We start from the raw sequence: 19857 nt of genomic DNA on the forward strand, positions 1-19857 counted from the left end.
GTGAAATTCAGTAATGTACAGCTTAGCATTCTTCTTAAATGTCCCTTTTAATGATGTGTTGAGCACGTGAGAAGCGTCGCCAAGTGTCGGGAGACGCCTTCGAAAAGGCATCTTCCGCGCACACTTGACAGGTGTGATGAATGTTCCGACAGATGGCGTGCGGGACGGCCTTCCAATAAAGCCCCTTAAACTTCGTAGAGTAGCGCCACGCTTTGTAGAATGCCGCCTTCTCCTCGCGCGCTCTGGTCGAGGCCGCGTCGCTATTGGCCTAATAGCATCACGTGGGCCCTCGGGCCGTGCTTCAGCGCCATTTTCGCTCGAAAAGCCTCTACGGAGTGGCGAGGAGCGCATGTTGGCGCCGTTACGCTCGAGTGGTGTAGGCGGCGCTACGGTCGAGGAGAGAGCGTGAAAGAGAGGAGGAACGAGGAGGAGTGAAGGTGGAGGAGGAGAGTGTCGCTACTTTGCGAAGTTTAAGGGGCTTTACCTTCCAGCGCGCTAGTGCCGGCGTAAAAAAAAATAGAAAAGAAAAAGTTTTTTTTTTTTAAAGTTCCTCGTGGGGCACATTGTCAGGCAGCGTCTTGCAGATAGGTTCGTAGAGGATGAGGCTCTTTCTGCCGCAGCTCGCCTCGTAGATCTTGTTGCACTCCAGCGGTATCCCGTTCTCGATGGCGGACTCTGGCTGGACGAGTTGGCAACCTGCGAGTGCACGCGTCAACAAGCGGCTTGTTTGTAAACAAACACATGTAACACTGGCGAAAAAAAAGAAAGAAAAAAGGGAGCCAACAACTGCACGGGCACTTCATTGCCGTTCGTCGCTTCGAACAACAGTTTTTTGTGGGTAAAAGAAAATTGCTTTTCGAAACTTGGCAGCGACTGATAATTGCGTACCGAGAAAGTTCACGTATGGAAGGTGCGTAAACGTTTTGCTAGTAAACTTTCTCTTTTCTCGCGCGGGACGCGAGGGCAGCGCCGGTGCACCCGTGTGACGTCACGTTGAGGACGGTCCTCTATATCGAAGTACTGCAACGCCTAATCGGGAGAGAACAAATGCTGCGATGCCACTGGCGTTCGCATTATGTGTTATGAAACCACATAGTTTTTGCCGCATTCAGTAGCTGTAGTGATGCTTTTGTTGCCGTACGTTCTCCGTCACCGTCTACAAGCCACCGGCTTCAATAAGCGTGCGACCCTAAATAAGCAATGGTTGTTCGACGGAGCCGAATGAACCCGTCAGTAAACCTTCGCGATCATTGCCAACAATACCGGGTGTTCTCTTTTTAAGCTGCACCATCTTTTTTTCTAAAGAATGCTTATAACAGACAGCACAATCCTAACTCTTGATCTAAATTACTCGATAAGGCGGTTTTTACTTCTACGAGAAACGAAAATGTCAACTAAATAATTAACATATTACGCTAGTTAACTTTCTTAATTAATTACGTTAGGCCACATATTTCAATCTACGCATTATAGTCGCTGAGTTTGCACGGTGTATCCACTTGGAAGGAGTTGTCTGGACAGCACCAGTTCCGAGATATTAATTTTCAATGCGTCTGATGAAATGCATTGACGTTGCAGTTACTTTTTAAGATACGGCTGTTTTATGCATTGAAGCACAAAAGTAACCGGAACACCGATGAATTTCCACGGACACTTCCAAAACTTCACTGTGAGCTATCTAATTCCGACAAGTAAGTGAACCTCCATCGGCGTAACGATAGTCATCATAGCGGCCAATTTCAGTATGATTTTTTCCCAAGATACCTACATTATATCGATAGCTGCAAAGCGTACGCGAGAAAATGGGGACGAAAATTCTCTCTTGTCGACGCGACGCGTAGACATATATCCAGCTATATACAGCTTCGCTGTAAAAAAAAACACCCTGTATATCGTTCACTATTCACGAAACTCCTCGTGAAACCTGACCATCTCCTGTGAGTGCTTTTTGCAGACTCAATCTATAGTTGCCTGTTACCGTGCGCTCTTGTGTAGGTTGTTTGCGCGTGTACCCTCTGTATGAATGAGCCATTCTATGCCTCAGGTTAATCATCTGCAATAACATACTAGGTGTACGGCCATGTAAACATCTCCAGTGTTCATCCCATTGATCTATCTATCTATCTATCTATCTATCTATCTATCTATCTATCTATCTATCTATCTATCTATCTATCTATCTATCTATCTATCTATCTATCTATCTATCTATCTATCTATCTATCTATCTATCTATCTATCTCACCATCATCATCATCATCATCAGCAGCAGCAGCAGCAGCCTGGTTATGCCCACTGCAGGGCAAAGGCCTCTCCCATACTTCTCCAACTACCCCGGTCATGTACTAATTGTGGCCATGTTGTCCCTGCAAACTTCTTAATCTCATCCGCCCACCTAACTTTCTGCCGCCCTCTGCTGTGCTTTCCTTCCCTTGGAATCCATTCCGTTACTCTTAATGACCAGCGGTTATGTTCCCTCCTCATTACGTGTCCTGCCCATGCCCATTTCTTTTTCTTGATTTCAACTAAGATATCATTAACTCGCGTTTGTTCCCTCACCCAATATTCTCTTTTCTTATCCCTTAACGTTACACCTATTATTCTTCTTTCCATAGCTCGTTGCGTCGTCCTCTATCTATCTATCTATCTATCTATCTATCTATCTATCTATCTATCTATCTATCTATCTATCTATCTATCTATCTATCTATCTATCTATCTATCTATCTATCTATCTATCTATCTATCTATCTATCTATCTATCTATCTATCTATCTATCTATCTTACCAATTAGCTAACTAACTAACTAACTAAAAAATAACTAACTACTAGTCTCTCAGTACTTCTGTACGCATGTAACCGGCGTGCCACGCAAAGCTACTCTAGGTGTTACAACTTACCATAAGTATGCGGACTCTATGAGCGATGAACTGCAAACGCATATGCTCATTCACTGGCATAGTAGAGCAATTCGCGAGTGAGCGTGACCTGATAGTGTGAGAAGATATCGTGCATAAACCCGGCATTCGCATGTTGCAGGCTCCGCGCCATGCTAGTCATGTGGGCTACAACTTCCATGGAAGTTGTAACCCGTATGACTCGCATGTCAAAGACCACCGAAACCGCTGACAGATGCCAGGCATCCGGTCATATGCGTTTGCTTCGCGTCGCGGACAAGGGGGGGGGGGGGGGGGGGGCATCTGTTCTGTGCAGTAATGGTGCAGTCTGCAGAGAAACATGTACCGTGACATGACGCAATTTCACATCCACGTCACAGTTGTGCGCAGCGACAAAGGCGCTCCGTGCGGATAGGTGAAGGCCAACTGCAGCGATATTTCACTTCGGATAAATTGGCTATAAATGAAGTATATCCTGAGAAAGCTCTATACTATAATACACATTAAGGTAAATTAGTCCCACTTGGTCACCTTTATTATTGGCCATGGAATGTAGTACGTTCGAACAAAAATACAATGAAATGTTACTTGAGGTATAAGTGTCGTACTTAATTAGTGCTTGGTTTGCTGGATTATCTGAAAGTGCTACACTGATATGCAGCTACACCTCCCCCCCCTCCACACACACACACATATTTACAGATATAGCTCATGGCTCCTAATAATTCCTGTTCCTTCAATTCCATTTATTTGCAGCCCGTCATCGTCTTTTCTTTAACAAAAGTGAAAACTCTTCCTCACTAACGCCACCGCAAGCCTGAGTGTCGCAGAATGCCTGGGTATTAGCGCCTTCGCCGAGTCACCCAGAAAGAACAAAATGGCCGTTCAGCGACATTCCTACTGTGTTGATTGCCTGCACACTCTACTCACCCTTGCGTCTTCTCTTCAGATCTTCGACAAGGATCGCGCACGTTTTGTCGGGACTGATGTACATGAGCTTGCGTTCGACGCTAGGCTCATCTGAAATGAAAAAAAAAAAAAAAAAACGAGGAGACGTGACCTCGATGATATCTGGCCGCGAGCTTTGACCCGCTGGAGTGTTTGAGTGGCTGAGACGCTTCGCGCCATGCATTCAAGAAATTGCTTAAGAGGAAGCTTTAGCTCAGATGCTGCTGTATAAAGAGATTGAAATGGAGACATGGGCTTTCTCGGCAACCACTGCACCAATTTTGTTTGATGCGTTTAAAGAAAAGACGCTTAAACCTAGTGACTGACGGAAGTGAACGTATTATTTATGCCGTCACTTTTGCAGAATATTGTTGAATATAGCAAGATTAAAAAAGAAAACTCATGTATCAAGGAAAGAACTGTATAACTCATCAATGAAAAACAGCATCACAGTTCTGTAAACTGCGTCAGTTGACCCTATTTCTGGCATGCTAAGCTGCTCTACACTATATATATATATATATATATATATATATATATATATATATATATATATATATATATATATATATATATATATATATATATAACACCGCCGAATTTCAGGCATACGTGCGTTCGTATGCTTAATAGACTGTTTAGACTATATTCAGTACCTCGTAATAATAATAATAATAATAATAATAATAGTAGTCATAGACAAACGCCTGACGTTCCCATCAACTGAGAGCCACCAGCACGCGGAACTGTATATGCGTTGTTTCGCTTTCTAAAACTTAGATTGGCTTGGCTAAATGCTCGGCTAAAACGAACGCCTTGACTTGTGCATTACCAATGCGGTGGGACAGGAAACCACGAAATCGCACAGATATACTATTCCAGAAATAATTCGGCACTTCAGAAAACACCAACCGCTTGATACGTTAACATTCGCTTGATACGAAATATTACTTTCTTAGAGCTAGGGCCGCACTTGCCTTCTTCCCACCTATGCCGGCGTACAATCGCTTCCGCGCCCACCTATGGCCGTTTCAAGCTTGTTTCCAGCGTAAGACTTCGTGAACGCGGTCGCGACTGCAGATCGAAAAGATCTGTCAAAAACTGCTGCATTTCTTTTTTATCTATCAAAACTCTAGGACTGCCCACTCTGACCGGTAAGCTTTCCGTAGCACACACATACACACACACAAAAAAAAAGTTGGTGCTATAAAAATTTGTTATCGGTCCATTTAGGCTGCCCTTCAAAACATGGCAGGCATGACGTTTCTGGCTCCACAATTACTTTCGGCGCATGCCGCCCACAAAAGTACAGCCTCTGAGATCAGTTTCTGTTACTCAAAGGAGTCGAAATCGTCGCTGATGCGCGGATTTGGACACCACCTATATCCCCGCGCTTTCCACAACGTTTATCACATTCTCCGCAACATCATCATCGCCATTATCATCATCGTCAATAATGTAATGCTTCTGTTACTGATGAATGTTCATTATTGTATACTTTTGTGCGTTTTTCTCGAGAGTTCTCTTACCTGGGCCGTGCGTATACGTCACAGCGTTGTAGTCCTTGTGCACACCAGTCTTGCTAATCTTGAAGAACACTTTCATGGACATTCTGAGCATGAGGGAAAGAAAAATAAATGCAAATTAGACAGCTGGTGCTTGCGTAGCATCTTCTTCCAAGCGAACTCGGGAGACAGAGAGACGAGCTTTACTAGCGGTAGATGGTTTCCTTGTTTCCTTGTATATTAGCATTCATCAAAGGACGACTTACTTTTTATTACAAGTGACCGCTTTCGAGCGTTAATTGCCCTGCACTAGCCTACTTTATATCGGGATTTGCATGAAATCCCAGAAGAACAAGGCTAACACGTGATCAGTAGCACGCGCGATGGCTGAGCTCCTGAAAAAAAAAGAAGTAATAAATGTTGAAAGCGAGAGATTGGGCTAGTTCGTGTTCGTTGGTATTGTAACGAGCTGAGGAATTCAACCTAATATAACTGATAACCACGATAGGACACATAAAACAAGGACTGCGCTCGGTTGTTCTTGCCTGGTATGTTCCGTCGTGGTTATGAGTTTTACTCAGCTTACTCTGCGCATTACAAGACGAATAAAAAAGTAAGGAAGTAAGAAAAAAACATCCGTACTTGGAATACCGAAGGGTCTGGCATCGTGGTGTCAGTCTCTGCGTCATTTCTCCAATGAACTGGAGTCGGATGGAATGGAATGGAAAACTTTATTGGTTCTTTAAGATATTAGCGAGTTGAGGACGAAGTCTTCATTCTTGAAAACTTTGGGTCCTCTTCAGCCTTGGGTGGGCCCCTAGTCCAGGGCACCACTGAGTCGGGCCACCTCGCTTGCGTGTGCTATGAGGGCCCTTTGGACCCCTAGCTCGCAGCTGGTGAGCCGGCTCTCCCATTACTCCGCACTTGGTGTTGTATGTTTTTGGAATGTCTTGTTTGTCTCGCATTCCCATGTGATGTGATATAGTGTTGGCCTTGCTCCGCACCACGGGCATACGGCGCAATATTGTGTGGGGAACATCCTGCTTAGTATGTAAAAATATGGAAAGGAACCCGTCTGCAGTCTACGCCATCCTGCGGCTTCCTCCTTCGTCAACGCGTTGTGTGGTGGGGGGTATTGGAATCTTCGCCCCCTATATAGGTTTAGCAGCTCTGAATAACTGTCCCCGCAAGTAATCTGAGGCTCTCCCGGGGGGACTGAGGTGCCCGCTCGGATGGTGAAGCCTCGAGCTAAGCTGTCCGCCCCTTCATTGCCCTGAATCCCTGCGTGGCTTGGTATCCAGATTATGTTGTGTGTAGGTTGTCCTTCATAGAGCGGTGCTCTACTAAGGATCTTGAGTGTCGTGCTGCTTATTCTACCCCTGATATAGTTTCGGCACGCCTCTTGTGAGTCTGTTAGGATGTTGAGGGATTTTCCTATCCTGTATCCTTCCTCTGCTGCCAGTGCAACAGCTATTTCCTCTGCTTCGGTTATGTCTGATACCGCTGCCGTGAGGCTCGTGATTAGTTTGCTTTTATTATTAGCTACTACCGCTACTGCGTGTTTCCTGTGTTCTTTTGGATAGAGGGAAGCATCTGTGTAGACTGTGTTGTCTCTCTGCCCCATCGTTCTTTCGTAGAATTCTGCCCTAGCCTGTCGCCTGATGGTATGGAGATTGGGGTCCATATTGCGGGGGACAGGTTGTATACGTAGTTTCTTCCTTAGCAGGTCCGGTATTATTGCCCTACTACTTTGCGGTTTTTCTATTTCCCAACCCAACTTTGTCAGGAGCGCCCTTCCCGTTGTTGTGTTACTGAGCCTTCGCGCTTGTGCCTTGAGCTGGCATTCTTTTAGTTCTTCAAACGTGTTGCTGATTCCCAGTTGCATCAGCTTGTCATTGGATGTGTTTCTTGGGAGATGAAGGGCTGTTTTGTATGCCTTCCGAAGGATTACTTCGGCTTGTTCTCTTTCGGCTTTGATGGTTACATGGTACGGCAGGGAGTATGTGACCCGGCTGACCACCAGGCTGTTGACCAGCCTGAGGGTATCTTCCTCTCTCATGCCGTATCTCTTGTGCGCAACTCTGCTGATCATGCGGCCCACTTGTCCAGCTGCTCTACTCAGCAGGCAGAGGGTGTGTCTGCACCTCCGGCTGCCCTGCAGCCACATGCCGAGGATCCTGATCATTTTCTGTTCCGGAATGTTTTGGCCTTCGATTTTTACTTCGAGTGGGGCATCCGTTAGGTGCCTTCCCACTCTGAGGAGCTCAGACTTCTCCGTGGAGCATCTGAGGCCTCTTTGCTGCGTATATTCCTCGATGCAAGCGGCGGCTTTCTGTAGCGCTTCTTGCTTGTTCCCTAGTGATCCTTCGGTTGTCCAGATGGTTATGTCATCTGCATATATGGCATGACTGATGCCCTGGACTTCGTTGAGCTTCTTCGCAAGGTTGACCATGGCGATGTTAAAAAGTATCGGCGAAATTACCGAGCCCTGCCGAGTGCCCTTGCATGGCGTTTGAAAGGTGCCGCTCCGCAGGTCTCCGAGGCCTACTGTCGCTGTTCTATCTGTGAGGAAGCTTCTGAGATAGGCGTGTACTTTCTTCCCGCAGTTGGTAGTGTTGAGTCCTTCCATAATGGCGGCGTGGGATACGTTATCAAAGGCCCCTTTGATATCAATGGCCATGACGACGTTCTCCCCGTTTTTCGGCATTGGTTCGAGTACCTCTTCTTTTAGTTGTAGCAGGATGTCTTGGGTGGATAGGTTTGCCCGGAAGCCGAACATGGTGTTGGGGTACCACCCTCCGTCTTCTAGGTGCGTTTGGATTCGTCGGGTAAGCTTTTTTTCTATGCTGCTGCCGATTTTTCTTGGTCGCAATTAAAGAACGTGAGCCGAACATGGTGTTGGGGTACCACCCTCCGTCTTCTAGGTGCGTTTGGATTCGTCGGATAAGCTTTTTTTCTATGCTGCTAACGATTTTTCTTGGTCGCAATTAAAGAACGTGAGCCCGGATTAGCAAAGCATTTCGTTCGTAAGTGTTATCTGCCATTGGGCGGTTGTCATTGCTGACAATGGGCCCGACATGACGACTCGCTGCCACCTGCCCTTACGAACAGTTCTAAGCGTAAGAACATATTTCACGGACACGTGCCGCGTTGTTAACGAGTACCGTTTCGCCAGCTTAAGTTCGCAGCTCATTATTTTCCCTTGGGACGTCTTCGCAGCCCCTACAGCTGCAGCAACGATTGCCTTGCCATTTATGACTATCTGTCGCACAAAACGGCTACTGCGTCTTTTTTTTTGTGCTGTCACTTCTCATCACTCTGTCGACTCAACAACATCATGTGTGAGGGGCCAAATTCACGATGTCGTTCGTTATCAAGTGCTGTTTGTTTGTTGCATGCGCAAAGTGAAATTAGCCCTAGGTTATACTTGAACTTACACCCTTGTAGTGAAAAAGAAATGGGTGTACATCGGTTTATTACGTACACCCATACGTCCGGATGGGTGTAAGGGTGTGCCTTATACATTGATTAACTCCCTTATTCACCTTTAAGTGTGCACATAATCTTACAGGGTACAGTGCCATATAATTGAGGTTTTCGCAGGTTAACAAATTCACGTTGTACCGAAGTAGAGGCGCCGCCTGCGCTCAGGGCCTATAGGCCAAGCGTTAGTCTGTGAGCAAGTGAGACGCGAGCAACTGGTGTCGCTGTGTCTCCCTTCGCGCTTGCCCACTCTTTCCCATTGGCTGGCAGCCTTCGCTAATAATGTGTCCGTCATCACTGTTGGCCGACATCTGCTCGTACAAACAGTTCTAGCGTGAGTACTCTTCATGAATACGGGCCGAGGAGAACCGGCTCGAGATCATGCGAGACACGGAGTTTCATTTCGCGCATCGCCGCCAGTCGTCACACGATTCCGATGCAAACGTGCGAAATGTTGGCTATAGCGAGAACACGTGTCGATGATTACGAAAACTGACGTATCTCACGATGTGTGACGTGGTGAATTTCTGCGTTGTCCTCTGAGGGGCGTTAGTGGATTGCTATCTAAAAGACCATCAGGCACGTTGAACGCATATTGAAAAAAAAAAAAACTCCAGGCGCATTTGTGTCCCATTAGAATTAACGCTGCCACCTACACCTCAGAACGTTTGTGTCATAGCGTTACACTTTCAGAAACATTGCTTTGAGTTTGCGTCGTTACGTTCATTTGTTGAAATATTTTAAGGCATTTGAGTCCATTTTTCACAAGAAACTTGCATCAGGAACGTCACTTTTGCTTAAACTTTGCTTGTTATTAGTGGGCCAATCGTAGATCATTTCGAAATGCCGTACTTAATAATCTTTTTTTTTTCTTATTCGCGTATCATACCTCCTATTTTTGTTCTTTGATATCGTTCTGTGAAATAGTTTTGGAAGAATAGCTGCATGTCCCCCTTAAAACTTATTAGGCGCACCTTGTTCAGGGTAGAATTCATAACGTCGTCAACGTTTTCTAAGAGCGTGCGTGTAATTCTATGTTGCCTAAATTCATATTGGGTTTCTAAAAAGAGTGAGGGCTTAACAGCGTAACTAATCATGACCTCCAAATCATGACATTCAGAAAGTATTGTCACGATATTCATCAGTCTATCCACCCTACGATTACGTCTAGGGTATTCGGCCGTTCCACAAATGAGGCTACATCTACGCACGAGCCAAAAACTCTCCATTCCTTCTTACATGGCGTTCTGATATCTTCACGTGTGCTTGAAAGAACAGCCAAAAGCCACGACTTCCTGCAATGTATGCACAGTTAGTTCTGTCTGTTTATCTTTTTTTTTTTCATTTTGTGATACGACGTGGCTGTATACACTTCGCTATTGGCGAGAAGTTCTCAATCCCGTCACATGAATCTCAAGGAACCCTGCAATGCCCAACGTATCATCTAATCTACGCTGAGTTTGATAACTCAAGATGTTTATTTAGGCGACGGAAGCTTCACCCAAAACCAATATTTGCATTTTTCTTAATGCTGGGGCCGAGGGTGTCCATATGTACACGCTTACACGATAGAATCAGGGTTTTGACTACTGCCTTGTTCTTCACCATCACCACAGTGGGACATTCCCCAACTGGCGCTTCAAGATACCTTGCTGATTTGCCGGGGTGAAACTTCGGCTGTGGAGAGTTCAACAAAGCAATCTTTAGTTGTAATTAATTAATAATTATAATGAAGAAATCTTATACTAATTAACTTGTAAGACTAATGACGCTTATTTTATTTTTTCATGAACACGCTGTCCTTGGCCAGAAATAACGGTCAACAAGATATTTCCTTTTATTTATGTGGAATCTGTGTTTGGGCATTACAGGAATAGCGTTAGTCTGCTCATACGGCACTCAGTTGTTGAGAAAATTTACGCAATCAAATCAGTGTACATAATTCATTCATTCATTCATTCGTTACCTCGCCTGTAATATAATAATAGGTACTCACAGCGCCGGTGACTTGTAATGGCGCGTGCGGAGCAGGTACTCGTATTGGGTGTCGCTCAGCTGACGCAGCCTCTGCGCCGATTCGCAGCGTTCGACTCGCTCGAGGTTGAAGTTGCGCTTCACCACGTATATCTTCTCGGTGATGGCCACAAACTGCGACAGACAACGTGACAAGGGCGGGAACCAAACGTGGCGTGAGTCTCAAACACTCACTAACACTGCCCGGCGTGTCGTTAATCAGTCCTCTTGCGCATGCACAAGTACCCGAGATAGTAGTGGGTGGAGGGATCGATGGCGCCTCGGCAGCTTGATTATAGTAAAGCACTGCGCGCGTAATGCGCGAAATGCGGGTTCGGTTCCCACCCGCGGCTGGTCAGTGCCCGTCCACCTTCATTTTCCTTTGATCTCACTATTTCCAACGCTTCAAATGAGTGTAACAGCTATTGTAATCATCTGTCCTTTTTCTGATGGCTTCGTTCTCTGTTCCTTGGCACGGTTTGCAAAAAAATATGAGTCCCTCAAGTCCCCTATTCTTTTAGTTAGAGTAAGTGTAAGAGTTACATCATTACACCTAGACAATCGCACGCACGACAATAAGAATATATTAAAAGGGCGCCTTGCTGCGGGGTTAAGTCCGATTTTTTTTCCCGTTGAATAGCATGTGAAACACAGAAATTTTCTTAACTTAACCAACGTAAACCAACTTAAACCAACCTAAAACACTTAAACTTTTTTAAACCAACTTAAAACAAATCTGTTGCATACAAGAGAAAAAAAAGCTAAACTCTACCGATCGCATGGAACAGAACTTAGATTTACGGCCTCGCAGCTGTTCTAAAAAAATTCTGAAAATCAGTAATTCTTAATAAAAATTGAAGCACGGAGTCTACAGATGTGTAATTATGCACCAAAATAAAATATCGACATTATGTAAACTGCTTGTGTTAACGCACTTGAAGCGTACGAATGTCCCACATGAGTTTCCCGCTTACGTCAGGTTTCTACATTATTTTACGATAGTTTAGGAAAAGACCTGCTCACAAATTGCTGGCATGTATCAGTCATCTGTAACGCATAAATCTAGTCTTCTTTAGGTGTTGGAATAGGTGCAGCTTCCAAAATGGCAGTATTGATATTTTTTCTTGCTGAGTTACGGAGTTGTAAACTCGATTTTCGTAAAAGCCTTGATGAAGTAAAAAAAATGCCCTCCGCGCAGTCGGTAGATTTTACCCTTTGCATTTTAAACGCAACAAGCGTCATTAAAAATCCCGCAGTGAATAACGAGAAACATGATTTTATGTTCCGACGTGTGCTGAACCGCTACTTCGTTATTTTTGTTTTTGTCCTCCTGAGGCCCAATTCGCGCTTACCCTTCCTTCATTGTAAACCAATTTGCACCCTTAACGGTACATTGCATTCTATAACTCATAGCCTTACACCCGCAAAGGTGTAACGGTGTGAGTTGTAGATTGATTTGCGCCCTTGGGGAGCGTAAATTGGTTTCACTGCGTTTCCTCGCCCTGCTACAAAAAAAGCAGCCGACTGTTCGGTTGCCGCAAGATACGTCCTACTTGGAGGAAGAGCGCCTCCGGAATTTCATTAATAATTCGAGGGGATTACAGCGGCCACCCGAAGACGTCGTTTAGTGGCAGCGGATACAGGCTTTTAAAAGTACGCATTTTATGCGCATGGAGATGCGGAACATTATTTCCGCTTCTCATATCGAATAGTCGTCTCACCGATGTCTCTGCAGAGTCTTCTCATTGCAGCGTTCCTGTGAACTGATTGGTCGCCTTATATTCGAAGAAACAAACATTAGTCAAGATGCAGGATTAACAAAAAGAACTAATTTTTAATACAAATCGTTCGGCTTTCTTCGGGAGAAGAAGCTAACGAAAAAAAACAAGAAAAAACACGGGAAGTGACAACAGCAAGTACACAGCGAGAAATGTTCGGAACAGACATGTCACTTTAATAAATGGGTGTAGGTGCTATAGCATTTTCATACGACCCAAGCGACGCGGCGGCTTCAGAAGGTCACAAATTCTCTTTCTTTTAAGCACAAAGAATAAAATGTTGCCCGTGTCAGGAGCGGCGCCCACTCGCAAAGAATGCAAGTGCGCACTTGAATACCACTGCGCACGCAACAGACGCACTCGGCGTGCTTTAATCACACCTCGAGTTTCGAAATTCCTGTGTGAGCTCCCCCCCCCCCCCCCCCCCCGTATTCCGAACGACATTACGCAATTTTGCTTCGATGCCCGGTTCCTTGCGTCGTCGTTCGCTAGCAAAGGAGGTGCTGATGTCGGAAATGCCGTACATTTAGTTTTGCTTATCGAGCGTTTCTGGAACTTCTTCCCCCTTTTTCTATTTTTTTTTGAGGGATTCCCAGAGAAGCACCGCAATTTCAGGGCCGCTGCGATTCACAGCCAGTCCTTCTGCCAGCAGGTGACGCCCGAATCGGCACCCCCCCCAACACCCCCTCTCCCTTTTTGCACCCACCTACCGTCTCACGTTTTTAGCCAGATAAACGCGCCATGATTCTCGAACACGCTGTGAAATAAGTTACACCCTTAAAAGTGAAAAAAGGGTGTAAATGTTTCGATAACTCACACCCTTTGGGTGTGATTTCCTAAGGGTGTTAGTTATAGACACATTTACACCCTTTTTTACGTTTAAGGGTGTAAATTACTGTACAGTGCATGGGGCTATAGTAAGTTTTCTGAAGACTTGTGGAATAAATGGCTCTTGATAAATGCACGCACGCACTCCACCACGCACAGAGCGAACTTTATGCCTCGCTCGCTAATTTAAACTCTCCCCGCTCATTAGAGACCTCGCTGGCGCCAAAGTACACGTGGCCCCAACTTTCAGTGTAATTGACTCTCCCGCCGTTAGTCGGGGGCACACACGCGCTGAAAGCTGCGCACCGCCTGCATTAGGAAATGTCGCTTCCTTGCCGAGCGCAAATGTCAGCACGCCGCAGAGTCGACGTGCAGGCACAGTGTCTCGAGAAAACGGTCGACGAACAACAACAACAACAAACAAACAAAAAAAGCACGAGCAGAGAAGAAAAGTCGGCGATAACGACACCTTTAGTTAAGAAGCAAGAAAGTGACAACCCTACGCCGCCGTCAGCTCGCAATGCCGCGGCGGTCGATCGTCGTGAAAAGGTTCGCTCGTTCGAATCCATTGTCCGTCGCGGTGCTTTGACAGCCGTTGGCCGGCGCAAGTTAAACGGCACGTCGATTTTCTGATGCCGCTGGGCAACCTCGTCTGTCGCATCAAGAGGCCAAGTACGCTGAAACGCTTGCCCATCTGCGGACGCTCGTCTAGTTGACCTCCCTGCCTCTCTTTGCTATCTCTCTCTCTCTCTCTCTTGTCCATCTGCGTTACACATAGTAACGAAACTTTATTTTTCGCGCAACAAACGCGCGATTCCGTGTTTATACGCAGTTCCACGTCGACGTTCCTCAACTCTCCCCAGCTGTGATCTGAACTTTGAAAGAACAACGGAACGGACAAAGACGTACCGGCGAAGAGCACGGGCGTTGTCTATGGCCATAGGCTTCCCGGATCCGGGCATCGGGATGCACTCTTGAATAAGTTGCACCCTTAAATGTTAATAAGGGTGTGCATCGGTCGGTAACACGCACCCTTTCACTCTTCTTGGACGTAAAGTGTGAGTCATGATAGAGTTACACCCTTGCTCGCTTTTATGGGTGTGACTTATTTTACAGTGGGCAACGGTTATCGTGTCATATGATGGCGCTGGTGAACATGGCGGCGCCTAGCCTGCAGCCGCTTCAGTCCAAAATGGCACCAATTCTTTTCGACAGAATGTACGAATCGGTATAAGGAATGAACAGTGAGCAGTGCAAACAGAAGACAAGCAAGGACGAGACAAGATGAAGCGCTGGAAGGATGACGCAGCACTTTGTCTGGATGATGATGCGCTTTTATAGATGGCACGCACCCAAAACAGGGGTTGGCCAAGGCTGTGGTCGTCTTACGCTCAGTTTATATCTATTTAGAAAAAGAACGTGGAAGCGTGCAGCATAGAATATAACAGCATCGTGTAATTGATCGTTGAGACGAGGTAAATGAACGATTAAACTAGAAGAAACGAGAAAGATAAGATTTATTGCGAAATTTGGAATGAGAGATACGTGGGACAATTTATAATGACAAGTTTAAGGAGGGTATGCACTAATTGGTATGGTATACGTGTCCTTACAATGGGATCCCCCCGTCCTCGTCTACTTCATCTTTCTACCTCGCGTCTATCGTTCCGACAGCTTCTTTTTTTGGCGTGGAGTAGCAGGCCTGGGGCCCCTAACTGAGGCCGACCTCTCCAACTTTCTCTCGCTAAAGTTCTCCTCTCTTTTTTTCCTGGACTTCTGTTTGCTTTGTTCTATTCCGTACCAAGTCCGGCTCTTCGTCGATACCCCCCCCTCCCCCCAAACTTCACGAAAAGGCAGTGGTTCATATATTTCTGGTTCACTTCGTGTCACCTCGACGACATCAAAGTTGAAACGTTATCTCGGCAGTCTCATTGAGATTGGTTGTCGATGAAAGATAAATGCCTATATAGCCGCCGACGCTGACTCGTCGCTGTGATGAAAAAACGGATCGCCTTGCCAGTGCGTGCGAGTGCCTTGCCAGTGTGGATCGCCTTGCCAGTGTGGAGATTCGCACTTCAAATCAAAGCTGCTCGGCTTTTTATTTTTTCACCTTATTTTTTATAAACTTCTCGGGAAAACACTGGGATTACTTCGGCGGATGTCCCAAGGTAGTTACAGAATAAAAGGTATCACTGTAAAAATAAACCGTAGCGTGCAGCTCAGCAGAACACACATAGGGAGGTAAATGATATAATTGAACCGAAAATACCCTTTGAAATGGGTGTATTATTTCGCTCATAAACACCCTTTTGTTGGGTGTAAAGCGGTGAGTTATAGACACGAGAAAACACCCTGCAGGGCGCAGTTTTCCTTAGTGCGTGGCTTAGATCGACGTGGCTCGAGGGCAGCATGCCTCAGTATTCGCTCTTCCTTTTTTCTCTCTCTCCCTCTCGCCGCATTTCGCACCGCGAACTTATCGAAACATTCGTCGACGCGCACATACGAACGAATCAAAACGCTTAAACGTGCAGGCATGCGGTGGCATTAACAATTCACGCCCTTTTGGCTCCACTTCGTTCGCGCGAGCTCGCGCCTGGATACAACTGGTGCGCTCCTATATAGACGCCCACAAACCAGCGAATGAGACGGAACGCTTCTATTTAACATTCCCTGACCTACGAGGCATGTATTACAAACGGTCATGGCTACGTGCGGAGGCTGCAAGCTGCTGCGTTGAGGGACTGGCGAAATCATGCAGTTGTTTTCGCGCTGAACTTTGGCTGTGATTCACGACGACCATGTCACAGATCCGTCTCGCGGTAGATCCGATGAACCATCTTTGTATATATTATTGACGTCGGTGCGTTTATATATATATATACCCGTGTACTTAGATTTAGGTGCAGGGTAAAGAACCCCAGGTGGTCGAAATTTCCGGAGCCCTCCACTACGGCGTGCCTCATAATCAAAAAGTGGTTTTGGCACGTAAAACCCCATATATTATTATTATTATTAAGAAAGCGAGTTAACCGAGGTGCCAGATTTTTATCGATCATATCATGAGAAGCCAACAAAGACACCAAAGAAAACATAGGGGAAAACACTTGTACTTACTGAGTTCAAGAAATGATAAATTAGCGGCAACGGAAGTGGATGAGAAAAACAATTTGCCGCAGGTGGGGAACGATCCCACGTCTTAACCTTACGCGTACGACGCCCTAACCGATTGAGCTACCTCGGCGCTGTTTTTCCATTCACTTTCTTGGGTATTTATCTTTTACTACTAGAACTAACCTTGGGAATGTTAGACAGCGGCCCCACTCACAAACCTTGACTCCCTCTCTTCTCGTTCATTATATAACGAGGGTCTCGAATCCGGCAACATTGATGTCTACAGGTAGCATGTGTGGGTTTATTGACCAGTTGCCTTCACCCAAAAGGATAAAGTACTCGCGACGCCTGCGGCAGAAGGGATGTTGCACATCCGCCGCCGTCAAGGAAACTCAAGCTCAGACCGATTAGATAACGGTGTTATTCAGCAACTTTTAGAAATATACCCCACTCACGCCTGGAAAAGACAACGACATATAGACTACCCGCCGCATTCGCTTAGTGACTATGTCGTTGTGCTGCCGAGCACGAGGTCTCGGGTTCGTTGCCCGGCCGCGGCGGATGCGTTCAGGTTGGGATGGGATGAAAAGAAAAACGCGCGTTCCTGTATACCGTGGCCTTGGCTGCTCGCTAAAAAAACCACGTGGTCAAAATTAACCCGGAGCTCTGCAGAGAGAAGTGTGGGAGAGGAAAGGCAAGGAGGTTAACTATGGACTCCCTTCAGCTCGCTACCCTAACGCGGGAAAGGGAACTTCAAGTTCAACGTTGTTCATCGAACGTACATAAGGGGGCAGTCGTATTTTCTGGAGTGGTAGGGAGAGAGAAGGGCTCAAAATTATCGCACGCACCATAGGCGACCATTCGCAGCGTGGATCTATGCAGTTGGTCACTCAACTACGTTGCCTTTAGATGCCGAAGAAGTGCTCGCATGTCTATCCCGACCGATAAGCGTTGTGACCAGGCTCCCGGTATGGCTTAGACGATGTAAAAGGCCAAATCATGCAGTCTGTTCACGGCATACTTCGGAGTCCGGCGTTAGCAGCCCGCGGGCTATGCAGCTTCTGGACCTTAAATCGACTCACATTTTTTTTTGTGAAGGCTCAAAGCTCGAATCAAAGTGTACTCACATCTTCCATGTGCTGCCGCTCCAGGTGACGTGGGTCATCCTCGTAAGGAGTCGTTTCTTTAGCATCCGGAGCCGCGGTCTCGGAAGACGGCGCGACCTTCGTGGCATTCGCAGTGCTCTTATTCGTCGCGGCTTTCGGTTCCTTCGAAGGACTTGCGGCCCGTTCGGGACTCGAAGTATCTTCTCCCGAGCGCAATTTCTCCTCGTACTTCAGGTAACTCTCCTGCTCGGACAGTATCATCTCCTCGAGATGCCATGCGTCGGTCTCTGCGGTGACCACCACTCGTTTGGCGCCCTGCTCGCCGCTGGCCTTCGGAGGCGTCTCCGCCCTGTCCTCGGGTTTCGACTTAGGTGCCTCTTTTGCCCCGGCGCCTGAGAACATCGCCGTCGCTACGCACAGCGCACCGAGCAAAAGCCAGGCGTCCCTCATCTCTGTCGCTCGGTTCCGGCGAGGCGGTCGATGCGATCGCGGCGAGCAACGGCTGTGCTTCGCACACGCTGACGAGGCAACCTTTAAGGTCGGCCGTGATGACAGTCAACGAGTGCGTGTCTTCCACGTCGACGCGGAAAGCTCCGAGAGAGGCGTCACCTGACGGTCGAAGCCTGTCCGTATTGTTCACGATTAAAACGCACCGAAGCGCGCTGTAAGCTTCGTGGTCTTGCGAGGGAGATGGACCTTATGATTTCGCATTGCTTAAGACGCGAGTGCTTCCAGAATTCATCGTAGTGAGTTTGAAAAGAGCGTCGTTCGTCGTGTCAAACGCGCTTCGTGTCATTTTTAACCTTACTATTAACGCGTCTACTGAAACCGGACAGCCGCATGTGTGACGCAATTGCAGAAGTGCACTAAGTATGGGAGTCATTAGTGACATGTGATAGCTAGTGAGCTTTGCAGCGCATCGCTCCGTAGTGGCTAGTCGCTGACCAAAGAAAGGGGCATCCGCATGTCTGCAACAGTTACAGACAAGTTACAGTGTGACTCCACCAAGATGAGGCGGCACTGCCGTCATGCTACTACACGCTTAGCAATTGTAAACGCTTTTAAACAACGTCTGAAGCGCTGGAGTAGCTGAATCTGTGCATTCCTTTACTTCTTATTTTTATTTCGCTGTAAATCATTGAATTTTGCCAACCTCACGGTTAATTGAACTTCACGTTAGTGAAACAGTGAACCGCTGTCGCTGACACTAAACTCACTTATATAGGCTGGCGAAAAAATTAGTAGTGGTGGGTTAATTTGTAGCAACGGGCGAGCTTAGCCTGGTGATCAAGGCCGGCAATTGATCCGCCCGGGTATCTCTTCCAATATATCTGCAGTATTTCACCACGTGTCCATCAAATTAGTCTCTCTTAAGCAATGGATAACAAGACGTGAACCTTCTTTGTCTGCTATAACTGATCCTTCTGGGAACACGAGGTTTTGCAGGAACGGACGTGCTTCTTTGTTATCCTGAAGATTGTTCGTTATCCTTGGTTGCCCTTTGCGTTGTGGTCTCAGCACATCAAATAATAAAAAAAACCTTATATATTCGACGCACTATTCTAATCTGACGCTACACGTTTTGCAGAGTCACCGGCATAGCTCTTCTCGGAATTTGTCGTCCTATAGCGTGTACGCGTACCGCGAAGGTCAGCAGTCTATTGCTGTCAAAGAACAGCTCTTCCGATCTCCGATACACCGTCACCTTTCACGCCGTACCGCGATTCTATGGTTAAACGAAAGTCGTGGCTGTAGAGACACAAGCAGCTTCCCTGCGGGGCAGGGCGTCAAGACGTGGCGGCGATGGCGCATGGGTGTGTGCTGGCTGGGCGCAAAATTTACAACGCACGTAGTCGTTTCCTGTCGTGATTTGCCTACGGCTCGCTCCGTGACTGTTGCAGATGCTGCGAAACCATTACGCACCTGTAGTGGCGAGCGTTTTCACCTTAAGCAGCAAAGATAAGGTCTCTCCTCCACACCAGGCCAGCGAAAAGGGGCGTGGAGGGGTAATGCACAAGAACAAATCTTTATTCTGGCATATTGCGATACAATGTGGTTGAAATATCATCTGGATCCTTAGCCGATGTGGTTAGTTGTGGATGTCACGCCAACGCAAAATCAAGAAAACTAGGTATTCTTATATACATGATTTAAATTGATGTTCTAATGATGGATCGGTGTTTGCAA

At 46.6% G+C, this 19857-nt stretch overlaps 2 protein-coding genes across 3 annotated transcripts in view; one reads left to right on the forward strand and one right to left on the reverse strand.

Moving 5' to 3' along the window:
* Window positions 1-19857, forward strand: part of inaE (inactivation no afterpotential E) — a 203551-nt gene that overhangs the window by 61061 nt on the left and 122633 nt on the right. The gene's annotated exons all lie outside the window — the stretch shown is intronic.
* On the reverse strand, window positions 29-18203 carry LOC126519127 (uncharacterized). Its single transcript, XM_055065317.2, has 5 exons — window positions 17692-18203; window positions 10831-10982; window positions 5376-5458; window positions 3829-3918; window positions 29-696 (listed from the first exon to the last, which is right to left on the reverse strand). The coding sequence occupies exons 1-5, from the start codon at window positions 18118-18120 to the stop codon at window positions 542-544; spliced, it is 909 nt and encodes a 302-aa protein (XP_054921292.2). The 5' UTR covers window positions 18121-18203; the 3' UTR covers window positions 29-541.

Source organism: Dermacentor andersoni, chromosome 10 (genome assembly GCF_023375885.2).
Source record: "Dermacentor andersoni chromosome 10, qqDerAnde1_hic_scaffold, whole genome shotgun sequence".
Lineage (NCBI taxonomy): Eukaryota > Metazoa > Arthropoda > Arachnida > Ixodida > Ixodidae > Dermacentor > Dermacentor andersoni.